The following is a 24701-nucleotide window of genomic DNA, read 5'->3' on the forward strand; positions in this document are numbered from 1 at the left end:
TAATTTTAGGTATTTTTTTCCCTAATGCATTACAAACATGAACACTAGGGCTGAGAAGATTAATCAGAAGGTAAAAATGCTCACTGTGAAAACACAAGGATCTGGGTTCAAATCCCCAGCACCTGTATAAACGTGGGATGCAGATGTAATTGTGGGGTTGGGGAGGAGGAGGCAAGTGGATCCCTGGAGCTCAATGGACAGCCAGTCTAGCTGAATCAGTGAGCTCCGTGTTCTGTAAGAAGGTGTGAAACAATTGGGGAAGACACTTGATAATCTCTGGTTTCCGCACACGTGTGCACACAAATGCACATGCCCATAGACCTGACCATACGCACACTACAAGAACGCATACACATACACACACACAGTATGAGCGCTGAACACATATACATACACACACACACACACACACACACACACACAGTATGAGCGCTGAACATTCTGGAAGTATTTTCAGGATTCTTGTTTCTAAATCTCTACTGTGCTCCATCTCTCCTGAGAGTCGTGTGAGCTGAACAAGAGGAAAGGAAAGGGTCTGGAGAGCATGTTTGCAATGCTCAGTGCTTGTGGGCACCAGCTGCTCTTGCAGAGTACCAGGGTTCTCTTCCCGGCACCGGCATAAATACCTGTAACTCCAGTTCTCGAGAATCTGATGTCCCTTTCTGGCTTCCGTGGGCATTGCGCTCATGTGCACATACCCACACATAGACACACCTATATACACATAATGAAAATAAATACTTAAAAAAGAAGAAAAGTCAAAGAAAATACTCATCATATTAGCAGAAAGATTTTTTTAAAAATATTTTAAACTATTTGTATATGTGTGTATGTAATGGTGTATACATATGTATGCAGTTTCCTGAGGAGACCAGAAAAGGCATTAGATCCCCTGGAGTCGGGGTTACAAGTAGTTGTGAACCACCCAGTGTGGGTGCTGGGAATTGAACTCGTGTCCTCTGCAAGAACGGTACACACTCTCAGCCACTGAGCCACGGCTTCAGCTCTCTTAGTGGGCAGTTTTAAAGGTCAGTCTAGAAGTAAGTTTAAAGGCAGTTAGTTTTTAAGTGCTCTGAAATGAAAGCACGCTGCCTTCCACCCATTCGTGTCGGTTCACATGCAGACGCAGGGCTCTGGATTGCTGCCAGAATTTTAAAATTATAGCTAAAAAAATGATCCCAACTTAATTAGTATTGATGTTGCCGGGTAACTTCTAATAATGAGTGCAATTTGCAATACATGCTCACCGTGTAATTTAACACAATGGGGCCCTCGGAATGTAGAACTCATATTTAATCAAGATACAGGATTAATATAGACAAGAACGAAGTCTAGGTCCTAAGCCTTTGTAGGGATGGGATGGGGGAGGCGCTTTGTGGGTGCCCTGGGAAGATTCTGTAGGTATCACTCTGCCCAACAGCCAATCACACCCCGCGGTGTTTTTCTAGTCCCTGTAGAGGAAGCAATGCCACCCACTCACCTGGTAAGGGTCTCAATACTTATGTGCCTCAGTTTCCTAGCTGAAAACTGGAGATGGTAAGAATCTAATCTCTACCTGTTGTGGGTATTCAGTAAGTTGGTGGTGTCAGACACGTAGAAAGTAGCACACAGCACTCAACAGATGTGGCTAATTATATCATAAGTATTAATATCCTTGCTATTTTTGGATGCTGAGCTAAAGAGGGTCATTCATCCCAAAATAGGGTTCGTGTTTTATTAGGTAGCTTTTCGTTGCTGTGAGGAAAAACCTAAGGCAGCCTACTTTATAAAGTAAAGAGGTTTATTTTGGTTTATAGTTCTGGAAGCAAAATATCTGAACATTGTGGCATATTTGGAGATGCCTTTCCCATCCCAGGCCCCAGACTGTATCACATCACGGTGAGAGTACCCGCGTGCTTCTTTTTATGGGCTGTCTCTCCCTGTATTACTTTTAACCCGGCTGTGACCAGATGCTTGACAATAAACAAGGATTTATTTTAAATCCTGGTTAGATGGTAGCGTCCATCATGGCAGGAATGGCATCATGGGACCAGCTGTAAACCTGGTCCTCCTATCAACCAATTCTTTCTTCTACACATTCCACCTGCTTAAAGCTCTACATCATCCCAGAACAGTGCCAGAAGCTGGGGACCCAGTGTCCAAACACACAAACCTGTGGGGAAATTTAGCATCCAATCCATAGCAACCCTGTACCTATGTAACTGTTAGGATTGGGTTGAAAGCATCTCACCCTGCTCTGAGCTGCCCAAACCCACTTCAGAGTACCACAGTTAACATGTCTATACTTTCAAAACCATTAGCTTATCACTTTGGGGTCTAAAAGTCCTGCGTGAGTTCCGCGGACAAATCCTGTTCACCATGGCAACATTGATACCCGTGGTGGGTTGAAAGAGAATGCATCCCATAAGACTCTGGCATTGGAGCACTTGGTCCTCAGTGGCTCTGTTTGGGGAGAATTAGATGGTGCAGCTGGAGGAAATATGTCACTGGGGGTGGCTTTTGAGACTGAAGCTCTCCCCCTACTTTAAGTTTGCTCTCCCAGCACTGAGGACATGAGCTCTCAGCTTCCTTCTCTGGATGACATGTCTGCTGCTCAAGGCCATGCCTCCCCACCACAAGGATCTATGCCTTCTGGAATCATCCGCCCAAATAAACTCTTTTTTTCTGTAAGTTGCCTTGGTCACGATGTCCTACCATAGCTACAGAAAGTAACTAATACAATCCTGGCATTAAGTTGTCTTTATTGTGATAAACTGAGCCATGCTGAAGTGTATACGCCGTTTGCGTTTGTTCATGCAGGGTGCTTGTGTGTCCATCCCTTTTGCCCGTCTCCAACATTTCTCAATCAATCCAAAAGGAAATCCCATCCCCATGAAACACCCCTCCTTCCAGTTCTTGGCAACCACCATTCTGCCTTATACACCTACTGCTTTACACATTCCAGTTAATTTATGTAAATGAAGTCATACAATATGTGACCTTTGAGTCTCATCCCTTTTCTTTTGCAATATGTTTTGTAGATCAGCTTGGTGGCAGTGTGTGTCAGTCCATTCTGTCCAGACTGGAGACTGTACCAATCTGTGGGTACACCTCATTCTTTTTCTCCTCTCATCCTCAGGTGGGCACATGGCTTGTTTCTGCTTTAATGGCTATCATAAGAGGTATAGCTATGAATATTTATGGACACCTGTTTTCAATTCTTTATGGGCACCTATACACCTAAGGGTGGATTGTATATAATTCCATATTCAAAATTTGCAAAGCCACTGAGCCATCTCTCCGGCTCGTGCTGCTCTTGCAAAGGCTCTCAGTTTGGTCCCAGCCCCCACAATGAGTGACCCAGAATGGCCATGTCTAGTGGCTCACAGCTACCTGCAACTCCAACTCCAGAGGATCTGATAACCTCTTCTGACCCCCACAGAACCTGCACTCTCCTGTACATAGTCACATACAGATACAAAGTGAACATAAATAAACCTGTTTTTAAACTATAAAGGAAGGAACCACCTTTCTTGCTGCCACTGGACCACTGGCTCCCAGCAGTCTTTGGCTTTCCTGGGCTATGGCAGCATTGCCCCTTTGCTGCCTCAGCCTCTACTTTGTGTCGCCTCCTCTTCTTACACAGACAGATCAGTGGACCTGGGTCTAGCCAGCTCATCTTGGCCTCATCTTAACTGCTCACAACTACAGAGATCCTGTGTCCAAATAAGGCCACCGTGTGGGGCTCCAGGAAGACATGAACTTGGGAGACTCTACTAAGTACCTTACTCTCTGGCTGCCCTCATCCTTGAAGGCGTTAAGCCTCCCCATCCTGTGGGGGCTTCCAAGACCAGCTTCTGCCTCCAGTCTATAGTTCCAGCCTCCATCTATGTCCCTGGGGGCATTTCACAGATAGGGAGAGCGGGAGACTTCCAGAGGCAAGGCTAAGTCTGAGCATTAAGAATTTTATGCTTATTTAACTTCTGGTCCCTCTTAGATAGTTGGCTAGCTAAGAAAATCACTGCTTAATTGAAGAGTATTTCCTTCAGTCTGATCTAAGTATAAATCAGGAGTTTTGTGGCATTTACAGATTCATCAACTGATGTCTATAATGTCTAATGGAAAATGAAAAAGTAAGCAATATTTGGGCCACGCTAATCGGAGGCTACACTGTAAATCTTATTCGCTGTTATCAGTGTTAGCGTGTGAATGCGCAGGCGCAGTCATGCCATGGCACGCGTGTGGAGGTCAGATGTCAGCTTTCAGGAGTCAGCATTCTCCTTCCACCCCATGAAGGAGAACCTACCCAGGGAACACCCAATTGTTCAGCCTTGGATGTAAGCGTCTTTACGGCATGAACCATCTCACCAGCCCCAAAGCTCTGTTCTTGTGGAAACTGAGGACATGAGGCTGGACCGTGTCAGAGCGTGGGACTTGTGTCCTTTCTCCTTGATATCTCACTGAGGAAGTTCTGGGTTCAGAAGAGGGTCGGGATAAGCATATCTGTATAGCAGGCAGAATAGAGACAGCTTATACAAGGACCATTGAGGGTCCCTTCCTGAGCCCCAAGACCATGTCAAGTCCAAGGAATGTCTGGCTCTCGCTAGAAAAGAGAATTTCTGTCTTGCCGTTGCCACGGTGGCCTCTCTGCTCCTCTTGGCCTCTCCTGTGCAGATGAAATTGGAAAGAGGCTGTGCTCGTAGAGGCTTGAGTGACAGCTCCTGAGTCTCCTTACCCTCCTAGGTTCCACTCTGCTTTGACATTAACAGTGCTGATCACAGTGGCGGAAACTCTGACGACCACCGCAGCCTGGTTCTGCTTCGCTTATTGCTCTCCCTTTCTAGCGGGTTGTGACATTTCCTGCCACTGAGGTCTCTTCCCCTTTTAACAGCTCAAGGACACAATATTCTTGACTCTGTTGGTAAACATTTGAGGCAACAGGGCTCTGTGTTTATAGAAACACTGGTTTGGGGGGGAAGAAAACTCAACTTGGCCCTTTGTGGGGGGCAGCAAAGGCTATTTCACTCACTCACTGAACAAATATTTATTAAGAACCGCTTTTAAGGATGCCGGGCCTCTCCCAGGTAGAACAGGATAAATGAAGCCTTGCATGCGGATGTTTAGAGTCCCAGCCCCACAAATGCTAACACTGGATTCTGCCAAAAGAAGCAAAGGGTATTTTTTTTCCTCATGTGGATTGGGGGAGTCAGTAAATATTTTTCTGTGATTTTTTTTGGAATTTACAAAATGTGTATCCGTTTGTCCCGAAATGAAGGTTTGTCTGTTTAGATGAGCCCCACACAAATCCTGATGAAATCTTACAAAGTTCAGGAGCAAAAGCACGCCCAGGACTAATGAACCTCAACCATAGACACGTTCTGAGTGCCCAGCAGATTGTGTGAGTTTGAACTCAGGCTCCGCCAGTGTACTAATTGGGTGTCAGTGGGCTGCATGCCTGACCTGTCTGCTTTGTAGTGCTCTGTGAAATAGACACCATGGAAGCCTCGTACTGTCCAGAGAGGTAGAAGAGGCCAAGGGACTAGATTCTAGTCTTGTCACCGTGGGAACTAGGTGTTCTCTGCAGGTATTGCAGGAGCAAGCCTTCCCAGACTTGGACTGCTTAGGAACTCAGAGGTAGAGGTTCCGCAACAATGTAGCGCCTTCTGAGTCCTTTCTCTGTGCTCAGATGGAAGCGCCTGTTCTCACTCTATGTCCTGTGCCTTCCAGGAGTTTGTGTCCTTGGAACTAAAAGCCGAGGCCCTCCCCCATGCCCTGCTCAGCACCAGCATATACAAAAAGAAACAGAAGTAAAATGGGTTATGTTGTCTGCACCTTGCTCACCTCTGAGCTGAATCCAAAGTGATTTGTTTACATCCTAGAAAGATCCATCATCAACAGCAGGGGGCTCCATCTCAGCTTATTCCTGAGAGTTAGTGAACAAACTGGGGAGTAGTGGCTGGCCTTGATCCCATGACCATTTTCTCAGGACTCAGGATACTGCTGCAGAAGGTCCCCATGTGACCAGGCAGTATCAAGGGTTTCCCTCAGCTCTCCATCTTCCCTGGAGGCATGAGAGTTTCTGCTCTGCTGGTTTTATGCACCCAGAGAGAGGCAAAACAGGTCCAAGACCCACTCAGCTTGTGGATGGGAGCAGGTGTCTTAATTTTTTGAGATCCAGGCATTTCCAGTGGGCATATTGCAAAGACAGCAGCCATGGTTAGAAAGATGCTTGGGGGACGGGGTGGACTCAACCATTTAGTTCATTAAACTTAAGATTCCTCAATTTCTTAATCTTCTAAGTATGATTGTTGGAAAAGTGAGGGTTATTTACTTTGGCGGTGGTTTCCATGTAAAGATAACAGAATTTCTCTCCCATTTCTGCATGGTAATTACCCATCCACTGTGGTACATAGTCTGGGGGACATGTGACTGGCTCCTCAAACCCTTTGGCGAAAGAGAAAGGGGAGGGCCATACCCAGCCAGAGCCATGAGCCAACAGTCCAAGGCAAACAAGAAATGGCCACTCTGTTTATGGAGTATGCCACAATACTGAGACATTCGTTTATTCATTCCCTCAGTCGCCCGTCCTGCAAGTCCTTCTGAGCAGTCCCCAGATGTGAGGTCCCCTGTGGGCTGTGAACGTGGCTTGCCTTTCCCAGTCCCTTCAGCCCCTCTCATTTTCTCTGCACCACCGGCCTAACTCATTCATAGCCTCAGTGCTCCACTACACAGAGTCCCCAATTTGCATGATTTGCCCAAGCTGCTCTTGCACTTGGAAAATGGAAGCGCCAAGGGACTTGGAAACCAGGCTCCTGCCACATGCCTGGCTCTGCAGAGAAGGCTTGGCTGGGAGCTAACCCTTTTCCTTGGCTAAGAAATAACAAGGCTGCCCACTTGGTGAGGAATAGACACCATTACATATCCGGAGAGAGGCTATGCAACCGAAAATTTTTCTCTCAGCGGCTGTCCTTGTGGGTGTGCGAAATAGCCAATAGCAGACCCATTAAGCAGCTGGCAGGTGAGAGCAGGTGTCCCCAGAGGCACTGCCACCTCATGTTTAGCGCCTCCTGGATATGTGTATGTATGCACCGTGAATTATAGTTTCCAGAATAATTGATTTTAATATGCATAGGAGAATCGATACTGTGGGAAGAAAGCCAATGTCCTTTGCTATTGGATGGGTAATTTTTTCCTAGTTCCCTTCAGACAAGGAACTTTCACTGGGGTGTTAAATTTCTTGACTGAGGGAGGAATGAGAGACCCACGGATGGTGGAATTGAATTGATAGTGAGGAGATGGGGTGAGGGTGCCTGCTAGGCAGAATTCAGACGTGCCCATTAAAAGGCTACTTCCTAATTAATCGCTCCATCCGTGTGTGAATGGAGAGAGGGGATTTGAGAAGGTTGTCACAGCATTGCTGCGGTCATTACCTGGGTAGTGATGGGACCAGAAACCACATTTACAAAGTGAATCTGTAGAGATGCTGGTCAGAGGATGACCTTTGGGGACACAGGGAGTTAGTTTGGAAAGCTGTGGACTCTGATCTGATGGCAGGGGGCTGGTGTGGCTAGCGGGTTCTAAGACTTCCCCGTAGCGCCATCTGCTGGTCATCTTTGGAATTTGACCTCCAGTTAAGCAGAAATGGCTCCCGAATCTTGCATCTAGTTTCAGGTTTCTATTTCAAGTTCAAAGCAGAGCCCATAAAACGTTAACCAATAACACTTTAGTCACATAAACCCCCTTCTTGAACACATGTCAGCTCCCTCTCCAACACTCAGCACTTTGCCATTGTGTGTCTGCCCAACTGGGCTGTGAGCATCTTGGAGTCCCCTTGCATCCTCTTGTTGGAACCCAGGTTCAGGGTGTGCTCAGCCATGGGTGCTCCAGATGAGGCGGACCAGAGGTGGTGCCAGGAGCACTTGTGTAGGTAGGCAGAGGTCACTGTCCTCTTGCTCGCTCAGAGCAGATCGTGAACAGGGCTCCCCTGAGTTCCCCACGCACCCTAAAGCTGGCACAGGGTCTCAGATCACAGAGCCTCAGATTAAGGAAGATAGAGTCTCTGAGAGATAGCCAAATAGCAAAGTGACAGATATTGAGCCCAGGTATACGTCTCCCTGTCCTCAGTGCACTGCCAGGCTGGATTCAAGCCCTAAAAATTCAAGATGGCTCTTGTATCAAATGTCTCTGAGCTCAGCACCTCCGTAGAAAGCAACATAACTTCTGCCTACCCTTGGCTTGTAATATCTAGACCAGCATTGCCTGAAAATAATAATAATAATAACAACAACAACAATCTCCAATATTGCTGTCCACTCTGGCTTAGCTGGAAATAAAAAATCAAGACCATCATTCTGTCCTCCAAAGCAGGACTGGTGAGGACCCCAGGTCTTAGAAAGGCTTTCTCCCAGCAGTCAAGTGTTACATCTGACCCTCTGCTCAGCTCAGGAGCCATGCAGCCATGTCTCCAACATGCCAGCCTTGGAAGAGCAGCGCTTCATGCTCCTGTGAGTGCAGTGAGGTTGAGGATACAAGCTTAGTCACCCCGGCTTCTGCGGCATGCAGTCTATTTAGGTGGGCGATTGGAGGTGAGGCAGGAATACCTGGTACCCACTGAAATTTTCCATGTGAGAGTGACCCCCCCTAGTTAGACTAGACATACTTAAAGGGAGCATATTTGTCTAGCCTTGCCAGTTAAACCAGACCCCATTCCATGATGTGGGAAACACCTGTTGAACCAATGAACAAACAAATCTGGACAAATAAGAAAATAATCTCTATTACTATCTCGTGGTCACACTAAAAATCAGCATTTCTTTAAAAATGCATGATCTCCGTGGTGTTTCCCAGTGTGAAAACAAGCCATTTTATGAAATTGGTGTGCATTTACTATTAAAGAGGAGAGTATCTACTTATTAATATTCCCAAAGGGTAGCTCTTGGGTTCGCTGCTGTGCTGCCATTATAATTTTCTGTAATTATATGGGGCTGATTGTAGTTTGCCAACAGAGCATCAATAAAATGAAATGTAACCCTGGAACTAACACGCTCACACTACCCCCAACCCCACTCTCTCTTTTTCTCTCCTGGAGTTTTGTTCTGAGTGTGCAGCCTTACCATTGTCTGGGCTCAGGGAGGCCAAGAGGATGTCCTCCCTGCAGCCCTAATCACAGAGACCAGAAGAAGTACAGAGCTGTCCTGTGGCATTCAATTTGTTCAAAGAGCAGGGAGGGTTTCTGTTAGGGGACCTGTTGTGATGATCTAAAAACGGAGAGAGAATTTGGTTTGTATTTCTTTGGTTTTGTTTTTTTTTTTTTTTTATGGTGATGGAGATTAAACCTGGGGGCTCGCACGTGTTGGGCAAACGATCTACTACTGAGCTACATGCTCAGCCCAGGAATACCTTTGAGTACCTTTGAGGTGCGCTTAGGAGCCAGAGCCTGAAAGGAGCTTGCCCAAAGTTAGCGTTGGGGGACAGAGCCATCGAGGAGCAAGAAGTAGATCCTCTGTAGACACTGAATCAGCTGGCGGCTTCATCTGGGGGTTCAGAACTCCAGAACTATCTAATGGGAGGTAACCTGCACTGTAGGAGGGGTGGTGGGGGGAATCTCACTTTATTTTGTCCAACCTTGGACACAGTCTGTGCCATTAAATAGTTGAATGACTGCGTATGAATGAATGAATGAGTGAGTGAATACATGGGTGCATGAATGAATGAAGCTACCACAAACTGACTTGAATTGGACTAGAATGTGACCCTAACTCTTCCATTCTCTAGATATGTGTCTCGGGACAAATAAGTTGTGGTCTTTCTGGGTTGCATCCTCAGCAGTAGAAAAGACCACAGGGAGCACATGGCTCCCCTCTGTCCTGTGCTCCAGGTGATGTTTCAGTACTAGAAACGGGTGGGGGGCAGCGTTGTGAGGGAGGGCGCGTACTCCTTCCGAGGCTGGCATGGACCAGACAGGCGAAGGATCGGGAGGAAAGCCCCAAGTACAGACTCAGAGTGGCTGAGATGCAGAGGGCAGGCGACTGCTGAGGCAGGGGTCCAGCGAAGATGCTGGAAAGCAAGGAGGGAGGACTGCCCTCACCAGCCTCTCCCAGCATCCTCTCTGGGCTGAACTCCTGAGCATGAGGAGATGGCTACCTTTGTTTTTCTTTTCAGCACACTTGCTTTTCAGAGCAGATTTAACTCCGTCCCTCCTGACACTCAAATGTATCGTCTCTAATCACTTGTCCCTATGAACAAAGCTACCGGAAACACCTAGGTTCCAGCTCTCTGTGGACAAGCGTATTTCTGCATTTAAAATGGTAACATCTATGTGTGGAGCCACTGTAAGAGGCTCTTGCCTAGTTTATTAAGATTTTACATGAAATTGGAATATTTAAATGTATGTCCAACCACAAAGAGCCTAGAGGCCCAGCCTTCTTTGAGGAGCTCAGGTGTGGCCTGTCTCACAGTATAACTCAAAGTGATCCAGCTTTACCCTGTTTCTTGCTGTATCACCCACATCTGCCTCTTTACTTATAGCCGAGGGCTGCTGCTCCACAGGTGGACTTGCAGGCTGGGCTTAAACGGCTCTCCAAAGGCAGGGGGTACATGGCATTCCCTGGCATCCTCGCTGGGACTCCCACAGGACGTTGGCAAAGGGAGTTAGGGAAAGGAAAAGCCTGATTTTTATTTCCTGACTCCAAGCAACATCATTTTGTGATTTCAAGTGAGGCTCCTCGTTTTCAGACCCTCACCGTGCCAAGTTGTGGGAGAATTTTAATTCAGTTTGGTCTTCCTTAATTTGCTGTGAATGCACGCATTTTAATCTTCCTTTATTAAAAATAAATCCACCCTCTTCACTTGGGTCTCTTGTGTAAATATCTAATTAGGGCAGATGCGTGGCCCCGTCCAACACGAGTGTGTCACCGTCCCTCAAGAAAGGACTGACTTCAAAGAACTGCCCATGCCACGTGAGCAATGTTAATTGAGCCAAACAGCGTGCATGAATTATTTATAACTGCTCCTCTGGTTATTTGGTGAGAAAAAATCTGGTCCCAAATTGCAGCTAAGAAAAGCAATGTCCCTGCATTATAACTCGGAGAAACATTTAGACCCTCTCTGGCACACCCAGTTGTGTGAGCACTGAACGTGCACAGCTTCCTTGGTGCCTGAAATGTGAGGGCTGAACCTGCCTAAGCCTGGAGCCAATCTGCACAGCCTCTTTCCAACCTAGCCTGAGAGCTCCTGGGTAAGGATGTAGAATATATATTATAGATAGGATTGAGGGCACCCCCCCCCGCCCCCACCGCCCATTGCTGGAGCCTCACCTTGCACCCCCCACCCCCACCTCCCATTGCTGGAGTCTCACCTTGCACCCCCCGCCCCCACCTCCCATTGCATGCTGGGCCAGCTGGGAAGGAGAAACCAGGCCCTTTCTTTACTGCTGAGATGACCAATCTTAGTGCATATAGTCGGTGGTCAGTGCCCTGCAGGCATGAGTTCACCTTCCATTTGCTCGGATGTCCTACACCCTTTCTCAACAAAGGAAGCATGGGAAAATGTGGCAAGCCACAGCACACCCTTGATGCAAGGTAGAATCTCAGTAATCAATCCATATCCGCGGCATTTAGATAGCATCCTTTCTGCCTGTCCCCTCTGCCCCTTGAAGATGCACAGAGAGCTCTTTCCCTACCTTGAAACGAGGGCCCCAGGATGCTAAGCTGTGAGCGAAAATGCATCAAGGCACAGAAGCTGCAAGCGGGAGTCTGCTGACTAAAAGGACCCTGGACACTGGCTTTGGTTTCTTTGGTTTTGAGACAGGGTTTTCTATAACTCAAACTGACTGGGAACCCAGAATGTGCTATGTAGCCGAGGGTGGCCTTGCACTTCTGACCCTCTTGTTTACGGCGTGCGTGTGGTCTCACTCCATCTTGTCTCATGCTTACACCCAAGGTCGCATGAATGCTGAGATACATGTCTCGCTTTTCACCACGTTCTGAAAGCACCCCTCTTTTAAAGATGGTATTGCACAATTAGGGTAAAAATACCCGGCCCTCAAACTTAGGGTATGAGGATTTGAACAAAAGTATGTCTCTCTTAGCTCCCAAACCCCCATCAAGAGGAGGCACTGACTGTTTCCCTAGGAATTTTGATGGGTTACTAATTACACTGTCACAGGGAGAGAATGCTCTTCTCTTCACCTCTGGAATATAGTTCCTTCTTATGCTTTCTAGAACTTTCTACTCCCAGTGGCTGTGGAGGGCACAGGCTAGCCCATTGAGTCCTGTATGAGGGTACAGACCTAAATTCTCCAGGCTGTTTTCTCTTGGCCTCAACTAGGAGGGAATCACCATGCTGCTTCCAGGGGGCGCTGGATTCCTTATGTGTGCCTTCTTCCCACAGAGCCTTGCAGCAGGCAGGGAGATCAACGGTGTCTGTGCAGCAGCTTCTAGCTGTAAACCACATCCCTGTCATCTTACAGATCTGTGTCACCTGCCTCTTACATCTCCTGTCCTGTGGTCCAATTAGAACAGGTCTCATTGTCCCAAGCAGAACCCATATTCTGTGGCTCTGGTCATGCCGATAGTTCTTGCTACTTCTGGAAGTTGAGCAGTGTTGTCTGAGACCTCTGCTGACTGCCATGCCCTAGGGCAGTGGGTCTGACAGCCTGGGCAGGAGGTAGTGGTGGTAAGAGAGATACCATTGTGTCTGTAATTAGAGGCCCTTGCTGTCATTTAGGAAGTCCTAAAACTGCCCTATGGTGATAGGGGAGAGAGGGGGAGAAAGAAATGAAGGAAGGAAAGGGACCGGGAGAGATGCTCCAAGGTTAAGAGATCTGACCCCTCTGTCTTGCAGAGGACCCAGTTTGGTCCCCAGCACCCCCTTTGGGTAGCTTACAGCCTCCTATAACTGCACCTCCAGGAGATCAGACACCCTCTTCTGGCCTCCACACACACATTTAGTTGTTGGGCACTGGCAAAGTGGGGTGCCCAGGTGATTGGCACATTTGCTGAGGCAATTATCCCGGGATTGTAGAAGCTGATTTCAGCATAGAGAACATTAGTCTATCAAAATACTTTCGCGTCTCCCCTGGAAGCAGTAATAGAAGTGTTGGTTTATTTATGGGTCTTGATCGAAGGGCATCACTGGCTGATTTATAGCCCAGATAAAGTCAAATAAAAGTCACTAGGGCAGGAAGTAATCTTTCGCTGACTCTATCTCGGAAAGTGTCTGTCTCTCTCCCTGGAGGGCTCCCAAAACACCAACCACAGTGCACAGCTGTCTCTTCCCAAGACCCCAGGTGCAGCTGGTCTGTGAGGGGACACTTCATGCACAGGACACAAGATGTGACCAGAGGGGAAATGCAGCAGGGCCGGGGCTACCTGCAGGCTTAGCAAAAATAGGGGAACTGCCTCCCATGCCTTCTTGCCCCTGAAAGTAGAAACCCATAGCCCTGCTGAGTGTTCTTGGGACTCTGACATAATGCAAGTTCAGAGACAGTGTTGTCAGCCATGTCCTGACTCCAGTGGCCTGAAGGAAGAGCGCATATTCATCCTGTCCCTCCAAATGCAGTGGGTCCCCAGCTACAGACACCTCTTCTGACAGCACCCCTGCCATTTTAGGCGGTGCTGGTGGGACTCAGCCTCTCTTTCCCCTCCAGCCACCAGACCATGAGGGGCTCTCACAGAAATGTACATTCAAATGCAGAGAAGAGTAGACAAGGGAGCCCAGACCGCAGGAGACAGATGGACCGGCGGATGGAAAACTGTCGTCAATGATCGAGTCAGGGTGATCTGCCGTGTGGAGGGCTGATAGGGAGAGAGCAGGGTATCCGTGGTGGCTGATGAGGGGTGGGGGGAGGGTGGTGGTGCATGAGATGCAGAAGCAGATAAAAGGGAAGTAGCTGCTCAGGATAGCGGGGTGACCAAGGGGCTGGGGATTGGAGTGGATTGGAGCAAGAGCACTCTCGCTGCAAGACCACACCTCGTGTGGTAGTAACCTCACAGGTAGTAACACCTGGACACGCTCATTAACCCGAAGCTACAGTAGTGGTGATCCTGGACACGGTGACGGCATGAAACATCCCCTAAGCACTCAGGAAAATCAGTGTCCGGCCCATGGGCTATGTGTGGGCAGTGACTGCGTCATCGGGGCTCCGACCTCATCAGTTGATCAATCCACTGATAGGTTCAAGATCTGAGGGTGTTTGGGGTGAGGCTCCCCCTAAGGTGTTTTCCTCAGGAGTTCTGTCACAGTCGTGGCAAGCTGACATGCACGGAACGTAATCAGAGTTCCTTTCCCAGTGGGCGAGCCTCACCATTCAGATTTCCTTTGTAGGAACTGGCGATGCCTTGCATGAGAGCCATGGGCTTTTCTGATGGGGAAAGGGACAGAGACAGGGGGTGCCGAGAGTCCTTGCTGTGCCTGTGATTTATCCTTCATTTTAAAATCGGTGGATATTGAACTTACTTTCCTTGCCTCCCCCCCATAATCGCTAATATCCACTCACTAGTGAAAATTTGGGTTAAGTAAGATCAAAGGGTTATTCCAACCAATTACTTGCTTCTGTTTACATGGGAAAGAAGAGTTCACTGTGACTCCCATTCCCTGGTCTTATGCAGCCCCCATTCATTGTAATTTTATGTGACCCTCATTTGCCGGTTCTATGAAATCCCCATTCATGCTTCTATGTGTCCCCCATCCCTTAGTTTGATGTTCTCTTCATGCAGTCACAACTTGTAGATTTTCAGAGTCTTCCTGTCTTCTCAGGTTTTTTTCCCCCTATGGGGAAACCAAAGCTTATCCCCGAGAGTCTGACTCCATGTACCCCCATTCGGCCCCATGGGGAGAGATGCTGTTAGCTTCCTGGTCTCTAACAGTGCCTGACTTGACCAGACCCTAGCTGCTTGTTGATGGGATGAGTCCAAATACGGTTTCACAATGTGTGAAAATGTGCTCCTGCGTGGGAGCCTGTGATTTCCATGATCTGGCCTTGTGGCTTTGATGAAAGAGACTGAATTCCGACAGAAGAGGCTCTTCACTTCTTACTCATCTTCAAGAGGGCTCGGTGAATAATTGGAATTATGCAAATTAGCACACACCACATAGGGACTTGAAATTGTTCCCTAACAGACCTGCCGACAGGCTCAAAGGCTTACAGGTCCTCCCCAAAAAGCCGAGTCAAATGTTACTTATCTGCATCCATCTTCCTTCCTCCCCGCTTCCCTCTCTCCTCTCCTCCTCCTTCTCTATCTCTATTTATCTGTCCCCCCCCACACACACACCTCCTTCCTCCCTGTCTCTTTTCCCTTCCTTCCTAGGGGTCAGCACCTGATTGTCACCCCACTGTGCATCTTCACAGGCCCAGGATGACACCTGCCTCCAGCAGGCTTGCTCTGACCTATTCAGATAGCCAGTTCCTGGAGGATATCTGTCAGGTGACCAACAGCCAGGGTCACCCACCCTCAAGCCTTTCTCCCTCTTCCCTCGTTCCTGCCTGATTTCTTTTTCTTTTGCTTTTTTCTCAACGTGGGGACCCCTTTGGCAACCTCACTTTAAAGATGTTGCCGTGTTTGCATCTAGACATTCAATTACCTTTGCTCAAAAGCAATTAAGTTCCACCCTTCACCCACTGAGCTGAGGACTCCCTGTGAACATCTTTTCTTTTTTAATAAGCGAAGCCCTCTTCAAAGGGGCAGGGTCACGTGGCTGCACCTGAAACATGCTGTGTCTGCAGATTTTAATGAATGGGTTTTTTTAAAAAAAAAAAAAATAATTGTTTAAATCTCTCATCCCTATAAGTATATTCACACCTAAGTGTTAGGAAAGGTCTGGGTTTTGTTTCTTTTGCCATGGAAAAGTATTATTTTATCTGAGTTTTTGTCTTTTTCTGGAACATTAAAAAGCAATTTACACTCTTGTTGCATGAGTCACCTTGTCCTGATTTTATAGAAGACAGGCATTAGAAGCAGGTACTTGGGGCTGGAGAGCGGTCTCAGTGGCACTTGCAGAGGACCGAAGTTCGGTTCCCAGCACTCACATGGACTTGACGGAAAGGGATCACAATAGATGGTAACTCCCGTTCCAGGGGAGCCGACACCCTCACATGGCTTCCCAAGTCACTGTCCTCACATACGTCACACACACAGACAACCAAGCCCTCAGAGCTACGGTCTGGTGGCTGGATAAGGGGTAGTAAAGGCAGAGAGGGCCAAGGCCAGAGACTCTGCTGTGTTCCAAAAGAGCAACTTCAGTTACCAGCCACCATTCCACCACACCAACTCCTTCCTCTCAGATCTGAACGTCCTACACTGAACTGCTGCTCATGGGTGCAAGGTGCCCAGCCTTGGCTGACCAGCACCCATGGGTGTACACCCTCTGCGCTGCAGGTGAGAAAGAAACACCTGTCCGTTGTCAGTCGAGTGTTTGTAACCCTCCTACTTGAAGCTAAGGACTTTCTGCTGTGGAGATTCGTCACAGATCAGATTTAGTCTGCTCCCAGAACGTTCACTGTCCTGTCTAAGACCCATGGGTCACCTCTGTGCCAACGAGAAGGACCCTGGGAATGAGACAGTGGTCCTGAGAAAAATATCATGGCACCTTCCACGCCTTCATTCATGTTCCCTTGGTGTGAAGATGGTCCCTTCCCCCCCCCGCCCAATACACACACCAGGATCATGAGAGGGAGATGGTGGCCTTCATACTTCCTTTGTATATAAACCTATCACTCTCCAGAGATGTAGAGTTCCAGCATCCGGTGTTGGGTCCCCATTTGATTCTAGTAACATGGGTTGTGACTAGAAATGAGCCTGAGGGATCAAGTCACTGGCTAGCAAGTTGTTCCATGGCCTTCTCTATCCTTCAGCCCCAAACTTCCACCCTCACTCTTCAGTTCCCCCTAGGAAGCAGTTCCTGTGGGCGAAGACAAAGATGGCGTGATAGTAGGTCATGCACAACTTCCTCCAACCCTCTGTGTCCTCCCATTGCTGAAGATTCTGGTTGCATGCTTCATTTCGGGGAAACTGTGACTGACACCCTGGTTGTGTGACCCAGCCTCCACAGCTTCTAAGGGGTGGCTGAGGCTGCTCTTGCCCTCCCCTTCCAAGTCCAGGAGCTTCCATGGCCACAGACAGGACTTGGGTCAACTTCGCATGTCCAGATCCTAGCAGGCTACTTGAACCTGGTCATGGGAAGTCTTGGCAAAGTATTCAATGAAATAAGAAAGATAGGCTTATAATCAAACTGATAGATGGGTGGATTTGGAGTAGAGTAAAAATAAAGTGTGCTTTTCTGGGAATAGACTGCTTTGTTCGTTCCAGCTCTGCAGACTGCACTAGCTCCAAGCCTCCTGCGCTCAGCACTTGGCAGGCGCGGAGCAAATGCTAGTCAGCTACAAATCCTTGGAGTTCGGCATGGATTTAATGCCTCTTTCACACATTATTCCCGTGTCTGTGCTTACTAAGTAGCCTGCGCGAGTTTTTGAGAGTGGATGGCCAGGGATCCTCCGACAGGTTGTCACTAGGCTTAGAATACAAGTGGGACAATAAAGAGACACCAGATGGCTGGACAGGTTGTGACGTCTGCAGTGTGTCTCCCTCTGCTGGTCCCAGCCGGAATTTCAGCTCCGAGAACTTAGAGAGCACCGCCATGACAGGAGAGAGGAATTGAGCTTCACCCTCCTCAAGGGTGCTGGCCCAGCCTCCTCTTAAATCACTGAGTGCTCAGTGAGGGAGGGTATTAATGTTGGAATGCAGCACCATGTTTCACCCAGGAATTCTACACCTCTGGAGTTGGGTTGAGGCAATTAATAATTCCCAATCAATTATTCCACAGTTTCCTCTAGTGTATGGAAAGCACCGTGGCACTGTTCAGTAACAGATTGGAAAGGGAAAAGGCAGTGTGTGGCGATGTGTGTGGAGCTGCCTGTCAAAGGAGAGCCTGGGCAGCATGGATCCAGTTGAGGGCGTGTGGCCTCAGCAGTCCTGACCTTCAACATGGGCTTTATAACCCGGCAGGCTAACTCTGCCTGGTCTTTCACCATCCAGGAGCCACTGGTTCACAGCCCTTGTGGGGTTACTGTGTCCATGACACACATGCAGATAGCAGCCCAGAGTGGGTTCGCACTCAAGCAGAGAGCTGTTTGTGTCTGTGGCTCACTTTATAAATCTACAGTGTCCATTTGGGAACTATGAAGAGGAGAGGCCACGTGTGCTGGTGGCCACCGACTAATTGTTCTGGGATGATACTTCCAATGTGTGGGGACGGGGGTTGTTTCATCTTGGACAGGGCTGCCTGCTGAGAAGCACTGGGTATTGCCATGTTCCTTCCAGGCCTTCGGTAATTATAAACATTAGTGCTCCCTATTGGAACAGCCCGAGTGCCAAGTGTCTACTAGCCTCAGTTCTGAGGTCTGGTCCATTCACATCCCTCATGGAGGTTCTGGGTAGCAGATCTCAATAAGGATGGGACAGATCCTCTGGGCCGGCTATGGATGAGGTTCCAAGGACAGGGAGCCCATATCTGCGCTGGGTGGGGCCATTGCCTGCCTCCATTGGTCAGGAGTTCTTAAGTAAGGTTTATTACATTACAGGGTAGTCACCATCACTGTCGCTTCTAATGATGGTTGAAGGTGATTGGGCAAAGTGGGGGCCAAGTGTGAATCCGAGGTTACTGCTTGTGGGGTCCTGGTATGAAAAAGTTTTCTCTGTGTTGACCCTCTTGCCAACTGGACTGTCCCCCTGCATCCATCCAAACTGGTAATCACTTAGCTTCCTCCTGAGGCTGTAAATGGCTCTGTGGAGCAGGAAGTTAGTATAGTCAGAACAAGGTCTGGAGAAGGCTGTTGAAGTGGACCAGGAGTGCTCAGAGCCACCAGATGGAAGAGGGAAGAGAAGGACCTTGAAGCCAGCCTCAAACTGGTTGGCCAGGAGTGCCTGTGCCAGGTCTGGAGGCAATGGGTTTGGCCAGCCTAGTGAGAAGGACCCAAAAGGCACACGGGAAGGCGATGACATCTATTTGCCCAAGATAGGACACCCACCATAGATACAACTTGGCCAGAGAATGACTGTGGAAGGGAAGTGGTGAGCAGTTGGTACTGGGGGACATGATATCTGGGGTGCCAGGTGACTCATTAAGATGCCTCTTGGTTAGCAGTGTGGAACTGAGGTCTGGTTACACTCCGTGCTGGTTCACCCTTAGCAGTGTGGGAGTTGTGAGCCGTAGGAACTCTGGCCGGGCTTGCAGGTGACTGTGACTGTACCACCATAGTGTGGGAAGACAAAAGAGACTGTGAAGTCGGGAGGCAGAGTTCTTGGCTCCTTTGAAACCTATAATGAGTTCATCTCTTAATTCTTTCCCCTTCCTATCGAGTGAGAGCCATGTCCAGGGCCTGCTACCCAGTAACAATTCTAAGTAAGTCCTTATCTCTTTGCAGGTGTGCCATGGAGCCCTTCTGTCCGCTCCTGCTGGCCGGTTTTAGCTTGTCACTCGTCAGAGCTGGCAAGGGCAACGACACCACTCCAACAGAGAGCAATTGGACCAGCACAACCGCAGGTAAGAGCCCTACCCTCATCCCAGCTGCCCCTGTTGCTGCCTCGCACATGGGCCCCCTCCCAAGCACCTCGGACTGCTGGGGGAAGAGAGGTTCAGCAAATCTTCCAGTGTGGCAACCAGGAAGCCGAGCGCGTACGCTTGACCAGAGCTATCTAAGTGTGTCCAGGGAGGCTTTCCACCTGCTGAGGAGGGCCTCGGCATTGGTGGAAGAAAGAGAGCCTGAGAAAGCCTGAAAGGGGCCGTCAAGACGACTTGGGGACAAAGAGCCTCTGTCAGACCTGAGAAGCTGAGTTCAATCCCTGAGACTTATACAGTGGAAAAGGAGAAAACTGACCCCTGAAAGTTGTCCTCTGACCTCTCCCCGTGCACTGTGACTGATGTATATGTGCCCACTCATTGACACACACAATTAATTAATTAATTAACTTAACAATAAATTCTGAGAAGTCTGGCTGCGTAGAGCCCTGTTAGAACCAACGGTTATCAAACCCTGACCCATGGGTTGGGCAAATGTGAATATTGGTTTGATGGTTTGTTGGGTAACTTTTTCTGAGGAGACATGAGCAAACAGCTATTTGCCCAAGAAAAGACACCCCCCATAGACCCAAGAAACGACAGCGCCCTGTCTCCCTTGGTGAGCCAGTAGATGTCTTGGGGTTACGCAGGGAAGCAGGCGTGACTCAGAGGCAGCTGCTTCACTGGAAAGCCCACTCCTGCCTGGGTAACTGCTCACGGGTGCTGTCTCATGGCTGTCTCCTAGGCAACTTGTATGCAACCCCATTGAAGACTCCCTCCACCCCAAACACACCCCTGGCAATTCGTCTTTGGCTTGTAAAACCTTGTGGGACTTAGAGCTTTCTCATGTTTTGTGAACTTCTGACTCCCCTTCATGAGAAGATGTTTCAACACTGAGGAAATTGCCACACAACAGGTCTAATAATGGTGATGAAGAAATCATTGTTATAATATTCTGTAATATTGATATGTGGTGAGGTTTCTCTTTTTTTTAAAAAAGGAGTCACTAATTTTAGAGATGAATGAGGAGCATTCTTGGGTGTCTCATGGCTTCTAGGAGATGGCGTTGGAATGGACAGGGTTGCCCTGTCCTCATGAGAAAGTTAGGGCAGATACAGTCCAGGGCAGGGATGGGGGTTTTTGTTAGTCTCTCTCCTCACTTTGTAGTTTAAAGGATACAGAAGAGGAAAAAGCACACTGGTGTCCTTGTGATATCAAGGAGAAAGCTCACGGATATTTCCAGTGACACAAGGTAGACACAGGGACCACATGCTATAGACTAAGTAGGATTCCATTGAGAGGAAATCTCCAGGACCTGAATAGCATGGGCAGGGAGAGTAGTGAGCAGTTGCTTATGTTGAGAATAAAGACGGTTCTTAATGGAGACAAAGAAATGCTCTAATAAAAGAAAAAAATATCCTAATACTAATACTGTAATAGCCAGAGCTGCCTAACCCTGGAAAGTTATTCACCTTACATTGAAAATAGGTACATTTTCTAACATGTAAATTTCATCTCAATTAAATTAGTAAATATTTTACAAAGCCAAAGTGAGGAAGAAGATGAGGAAATGGAGAGAAAAACCAAGAATGGGTCTTCTTGGCTCTTACCGCCTGGGTTCCAGCCTCATTCTCTGCTACTTGTTAGCTGAGTAACCTGAAAGGCCTTACTGAACCCCTCTGTGCCTCCCTGCCCGGGCTCAGGAGGCACAGGTGGTAGCTGTCCCGGCTCTTGTTTGGCAGTGCAGTGAGCATTATAGAGAAAAGCGGGCTGGACATTTTTCAGGACATAGCAGCACCCCTACAGCATTGGCTTCTGCTGTGGTCTACAAGGAGCAAGCCTCCAGACTCGGTCATCTTACCGGCCTCTGAAAGTCAGGAATGCTGCTGCTAAAATCCCGCAACTCCTTCATTGTGTGTGTGTGTGTGTGTGTGTGTGTGTGTGTGTGTGTTTAATGGATTGTGCTGCACCCAGGGAGAGCTAGGCTCAGGGCTGATGGGTGGGATCAGGATGAGCAGTTGACAGGGATTCCTTGGTGGTAAAGCCAGAATGAACATGCAGTAGCAAAGGTTAGCCCCTGTCTCTGCACCTGCTTCGTGCCCATCCCTTATCACATACTTGCTCTATTCCTGACAGGCTGAGGCCTAGCCACACTGGGGCAGGCCGTCTGCTTTACTCAGCCTATGGATTCTAGTGTTAATTCCACCCAGAAATCCCCCCTTCGATGGCTGTCTCCAACTGTCTTGGCGGCCGTGCCCCGATCTAGTTTACACATGAAATTCAGCATCCTGCTTGGTCCTTGCAAGGCTTAAAGAAAACCCAAATTGTCAATATCCTTACAGAAACGCTCTTTAGAAAAAGTCCGTGGAAACTGGTGCCATCCCAGTGGGTCGGCTTCGCCCCGTCAAGGGCTCTACAGGGTCCCCTGTCCCTAGTTAATATCCTAGAGAGACAGTGACGGCCCTAAGGGGAGGAAAGAAGTACCGTGCTGCCGTGGAAGCCAACACCGGGCTGAGAGCACCCTGGCTGGCTGTACTCTCTTCCCACTTCCTCCTTGTCGTGACACCCCAGGGGAAACCCACAGCCACAGAAAAAAAACAACCCAGGCGCTGCAACACACGCCTCTCTGCGGGTTGCTTTCCACACACCGGTCCTCAGCAGTGTCCTGCAGCCTTGGGTATCCCAGACCTGCCTCAAGGACAGCGACCTTCTCGAACATTCACTAAAGTCTTCCAACCCACACCCCTAGCTCAGCTGGCTGTTGAGGATACCTGGAAGACTGTCCATATGTCCCTGTGAACATCTTAAAGTCCTGAGGACAGAGCATGCATCTCCTCACAGTAGGGGTAGGAATTGTCAGAGTCTGTGACAACCCCACAGGTGGTACTGAGTCTCCCTCAAGGTGGCATCACCGTCCATGTCTAGGGCTTTCCGGTTCATTTGAAAGCAAGATTTATTGGTTCATAACATTGTCATGGGCAGGATGTGTTGCTTTCAGGAAGAGAGGACTGTCACGTGACCTCAGCACCCAGAACAGAAGCAAATTCTGGTTAGGTCTCTTCCGGGCCTCGGCACGCTTAGCAGCATCTGTGGTCACACTATTAGGAGCTATGAAGGCCTCAAGTTCCATGCAGCTCCTTTGTCCTGGAACTTGGGAGGTCACCCCAAGTACCCTTTAAAAGATCTGGCTCCTGAAAAAGTATGAAGTATCTCTTGAGGGTTAGCACATTACCAGAATGTGCCAGAACAACAGGAAATGGCTTCTTTTCATCATTGGCCAAGATGAATTCAATATTCATCATGACGCATTTTCTTAGACAAAGAATTCATTATAAATATGTAAAAATTGTAAGGAAATGTTATCATCTATAATACATACAGGAAGAACCCTTGAAAATTAACCTGTAAAAGAGCCCAGTAGGAAAACAGACGATGCACTGGTTTGCTTTACTATTGCCGTGATAAAGACCGTGACCAAAAGCACCCAGGGAGGCAAGGGTTAATGTGGCTTACATATCCCTATCAAGGTCCTTCACAAAGGGAAGTCAGGGCAGGAGCTCAAACAGGAACTAAAGCAGAAACCAAGAAGGAACCGCTGCTTAAGGGCTCTCTCACTGGCTCTACCCACTACAGGCTCAAGCTCAAGACCCCCAACTTAGGGATGGTGCTGCCTACAGCGGTCTGAGGTCTCCTACATCAACCGATAATTGATCAAATGTCCCACTGACATGACCATAGGCCTATCTGAATAAGGCAGTCCTCCAGATAATTCTGGGCTCTGTCAACTTGACCGCTGAAGCTATTAGGAGATGTCAAATACAACCAGGGGGGAAAAAAACAAAGTATCTAATTAATTCCATTTTAATTATAATGCAGAGGAGCCAAGCTCTCTAGAAATAAGAGAAAACTGAGTTAAAAATGTTACTGTCTTTTTGCCTGTCCAGGAGAAAGTGGCTCCCTCCTGAACCCCAAGTGAGCATGGACGTCAGATGCTTCGGGAGATCATCTGAAATTTTCCATGGTTGTTTGATAATGTATGCAGTGGACACAAGGGTCCACTTGTAGGAGATGCCACGCAGAAACCCTGGGGAGACAAAGTGCACAAGTTAGGTGCTGGAGAGAGGGCTCAGTGGTTGAGAGCACTTGATGCTCTTCCAGAGGACCCAAGTTGGGTTCCCGGCACCACATGGCCCTTCACAACTGACTGAAACCTCAGTTCCAGGAGATCAGACACCTTCTTCCGGACTACACAAGCACTTGCACACACATGGAACAAACACACGAAGACAGACACACATGCATACACATAAACACTTATTGTATTGGAAATGAATCTCTTTTTTTAAAGGATAGAAGTGGAAGTGCAGGGAAGAGCAAAGTGGGAAATAGCCTCAAATACCCGTGCGATCCGGGTCCATCCAAAGCATAGGACTGCAAGCAGCTGGGACACAGAATGCAGACGCTCACCTAGCGCCGCAGCTCTCTGGGGTCAAAGGGAGAGATGAACTGGGGATCTGTTCAGAGAGTGTGTCGTCTGGCTGCATCACACATAGCGTCAGTGTTGGGATGTGTCAAGGGGACGATTCTGCATAATCTAAAGTTTGGGGTTTTTTCCTTCCCGAACAATTTGTAAAATAACAGTACTTCCTGCAACCCATGCGATCTTGGATGACTGGATGGAGGAGTGAGTCTATTTATTTACCAAACCTGCATTTCTGTGAACGCAGCCTCATAGGAGAAAATGTACAGGAAGATACACTCCCAGATTCATGTCAAGGAAACAAAGCAGTTGGCCTATGTATGGTCACTTTGTCTGCGTTACTTGGATACTTATTACATAAACATTCATGGGCCTCTGGCCCACAAAGCTTTATGGACTAGAACCCAGAAAGTTCTGCAGCCCAACCTTTCAGGGGCTGTGTTGTCTCTTCCCAGAGCCCAGCTCCTCACCGTGCTCCCTGTCTTTCCTTCCCTCCTCCCCCCTGGGGACCCCTTAGAGATACAGAACACCCCTTCATTGGAGGAGCACTATCTGTTGCAAATTGGTGCAGAGCTCCACATGGTTTGGAAAGAACTGACCCTCCTCCCCGTCCCGGTTGGCCCATACCCCTCTGCATGGTCCCTCTCAACAGCAGATTAGTTCCTGGGGGAACCTGTGTCCCCCACAG

At 48.4% G+C, this 24701-nt stretch overlaps 1 protein-coding gene across 1 annotated transcript in view; it reads left to right on the plus strand.

Moving 5' to 3' along the window:
- Ptpre (protein tyrosine phosphatase receptor type E) overlaps nt 1–24701 on the plus strand; it is a 79749-nt gene that overhangs the window by 17165 nt on the left and 37883 nt on the right. The window contains exon 2 of the mRNA XM_038332219.1: nt 19400–19518. Coding sequence (XP_038188147.1) covers nt 19407–19518 — 112 coding nt within the window. The 5' untranslated portion in view covers nt 19400–19406. The remainder of the gene's footprint in view (nt 1–19399; nt 19519–24701) is intronic.

This window comes from Arvicola amphibius, chromosome 1, assembly GCF_903992535.2.
Source record: "Arvicola amphibius chromosome 1, mArvAmp1.2, whole genome shotgun sequence".
NCBI lineage: Eukaryota > Metazoa > Chordata > Mammalia > Rodentia > Cricetidae > Arvicola > Arvicola amphibius.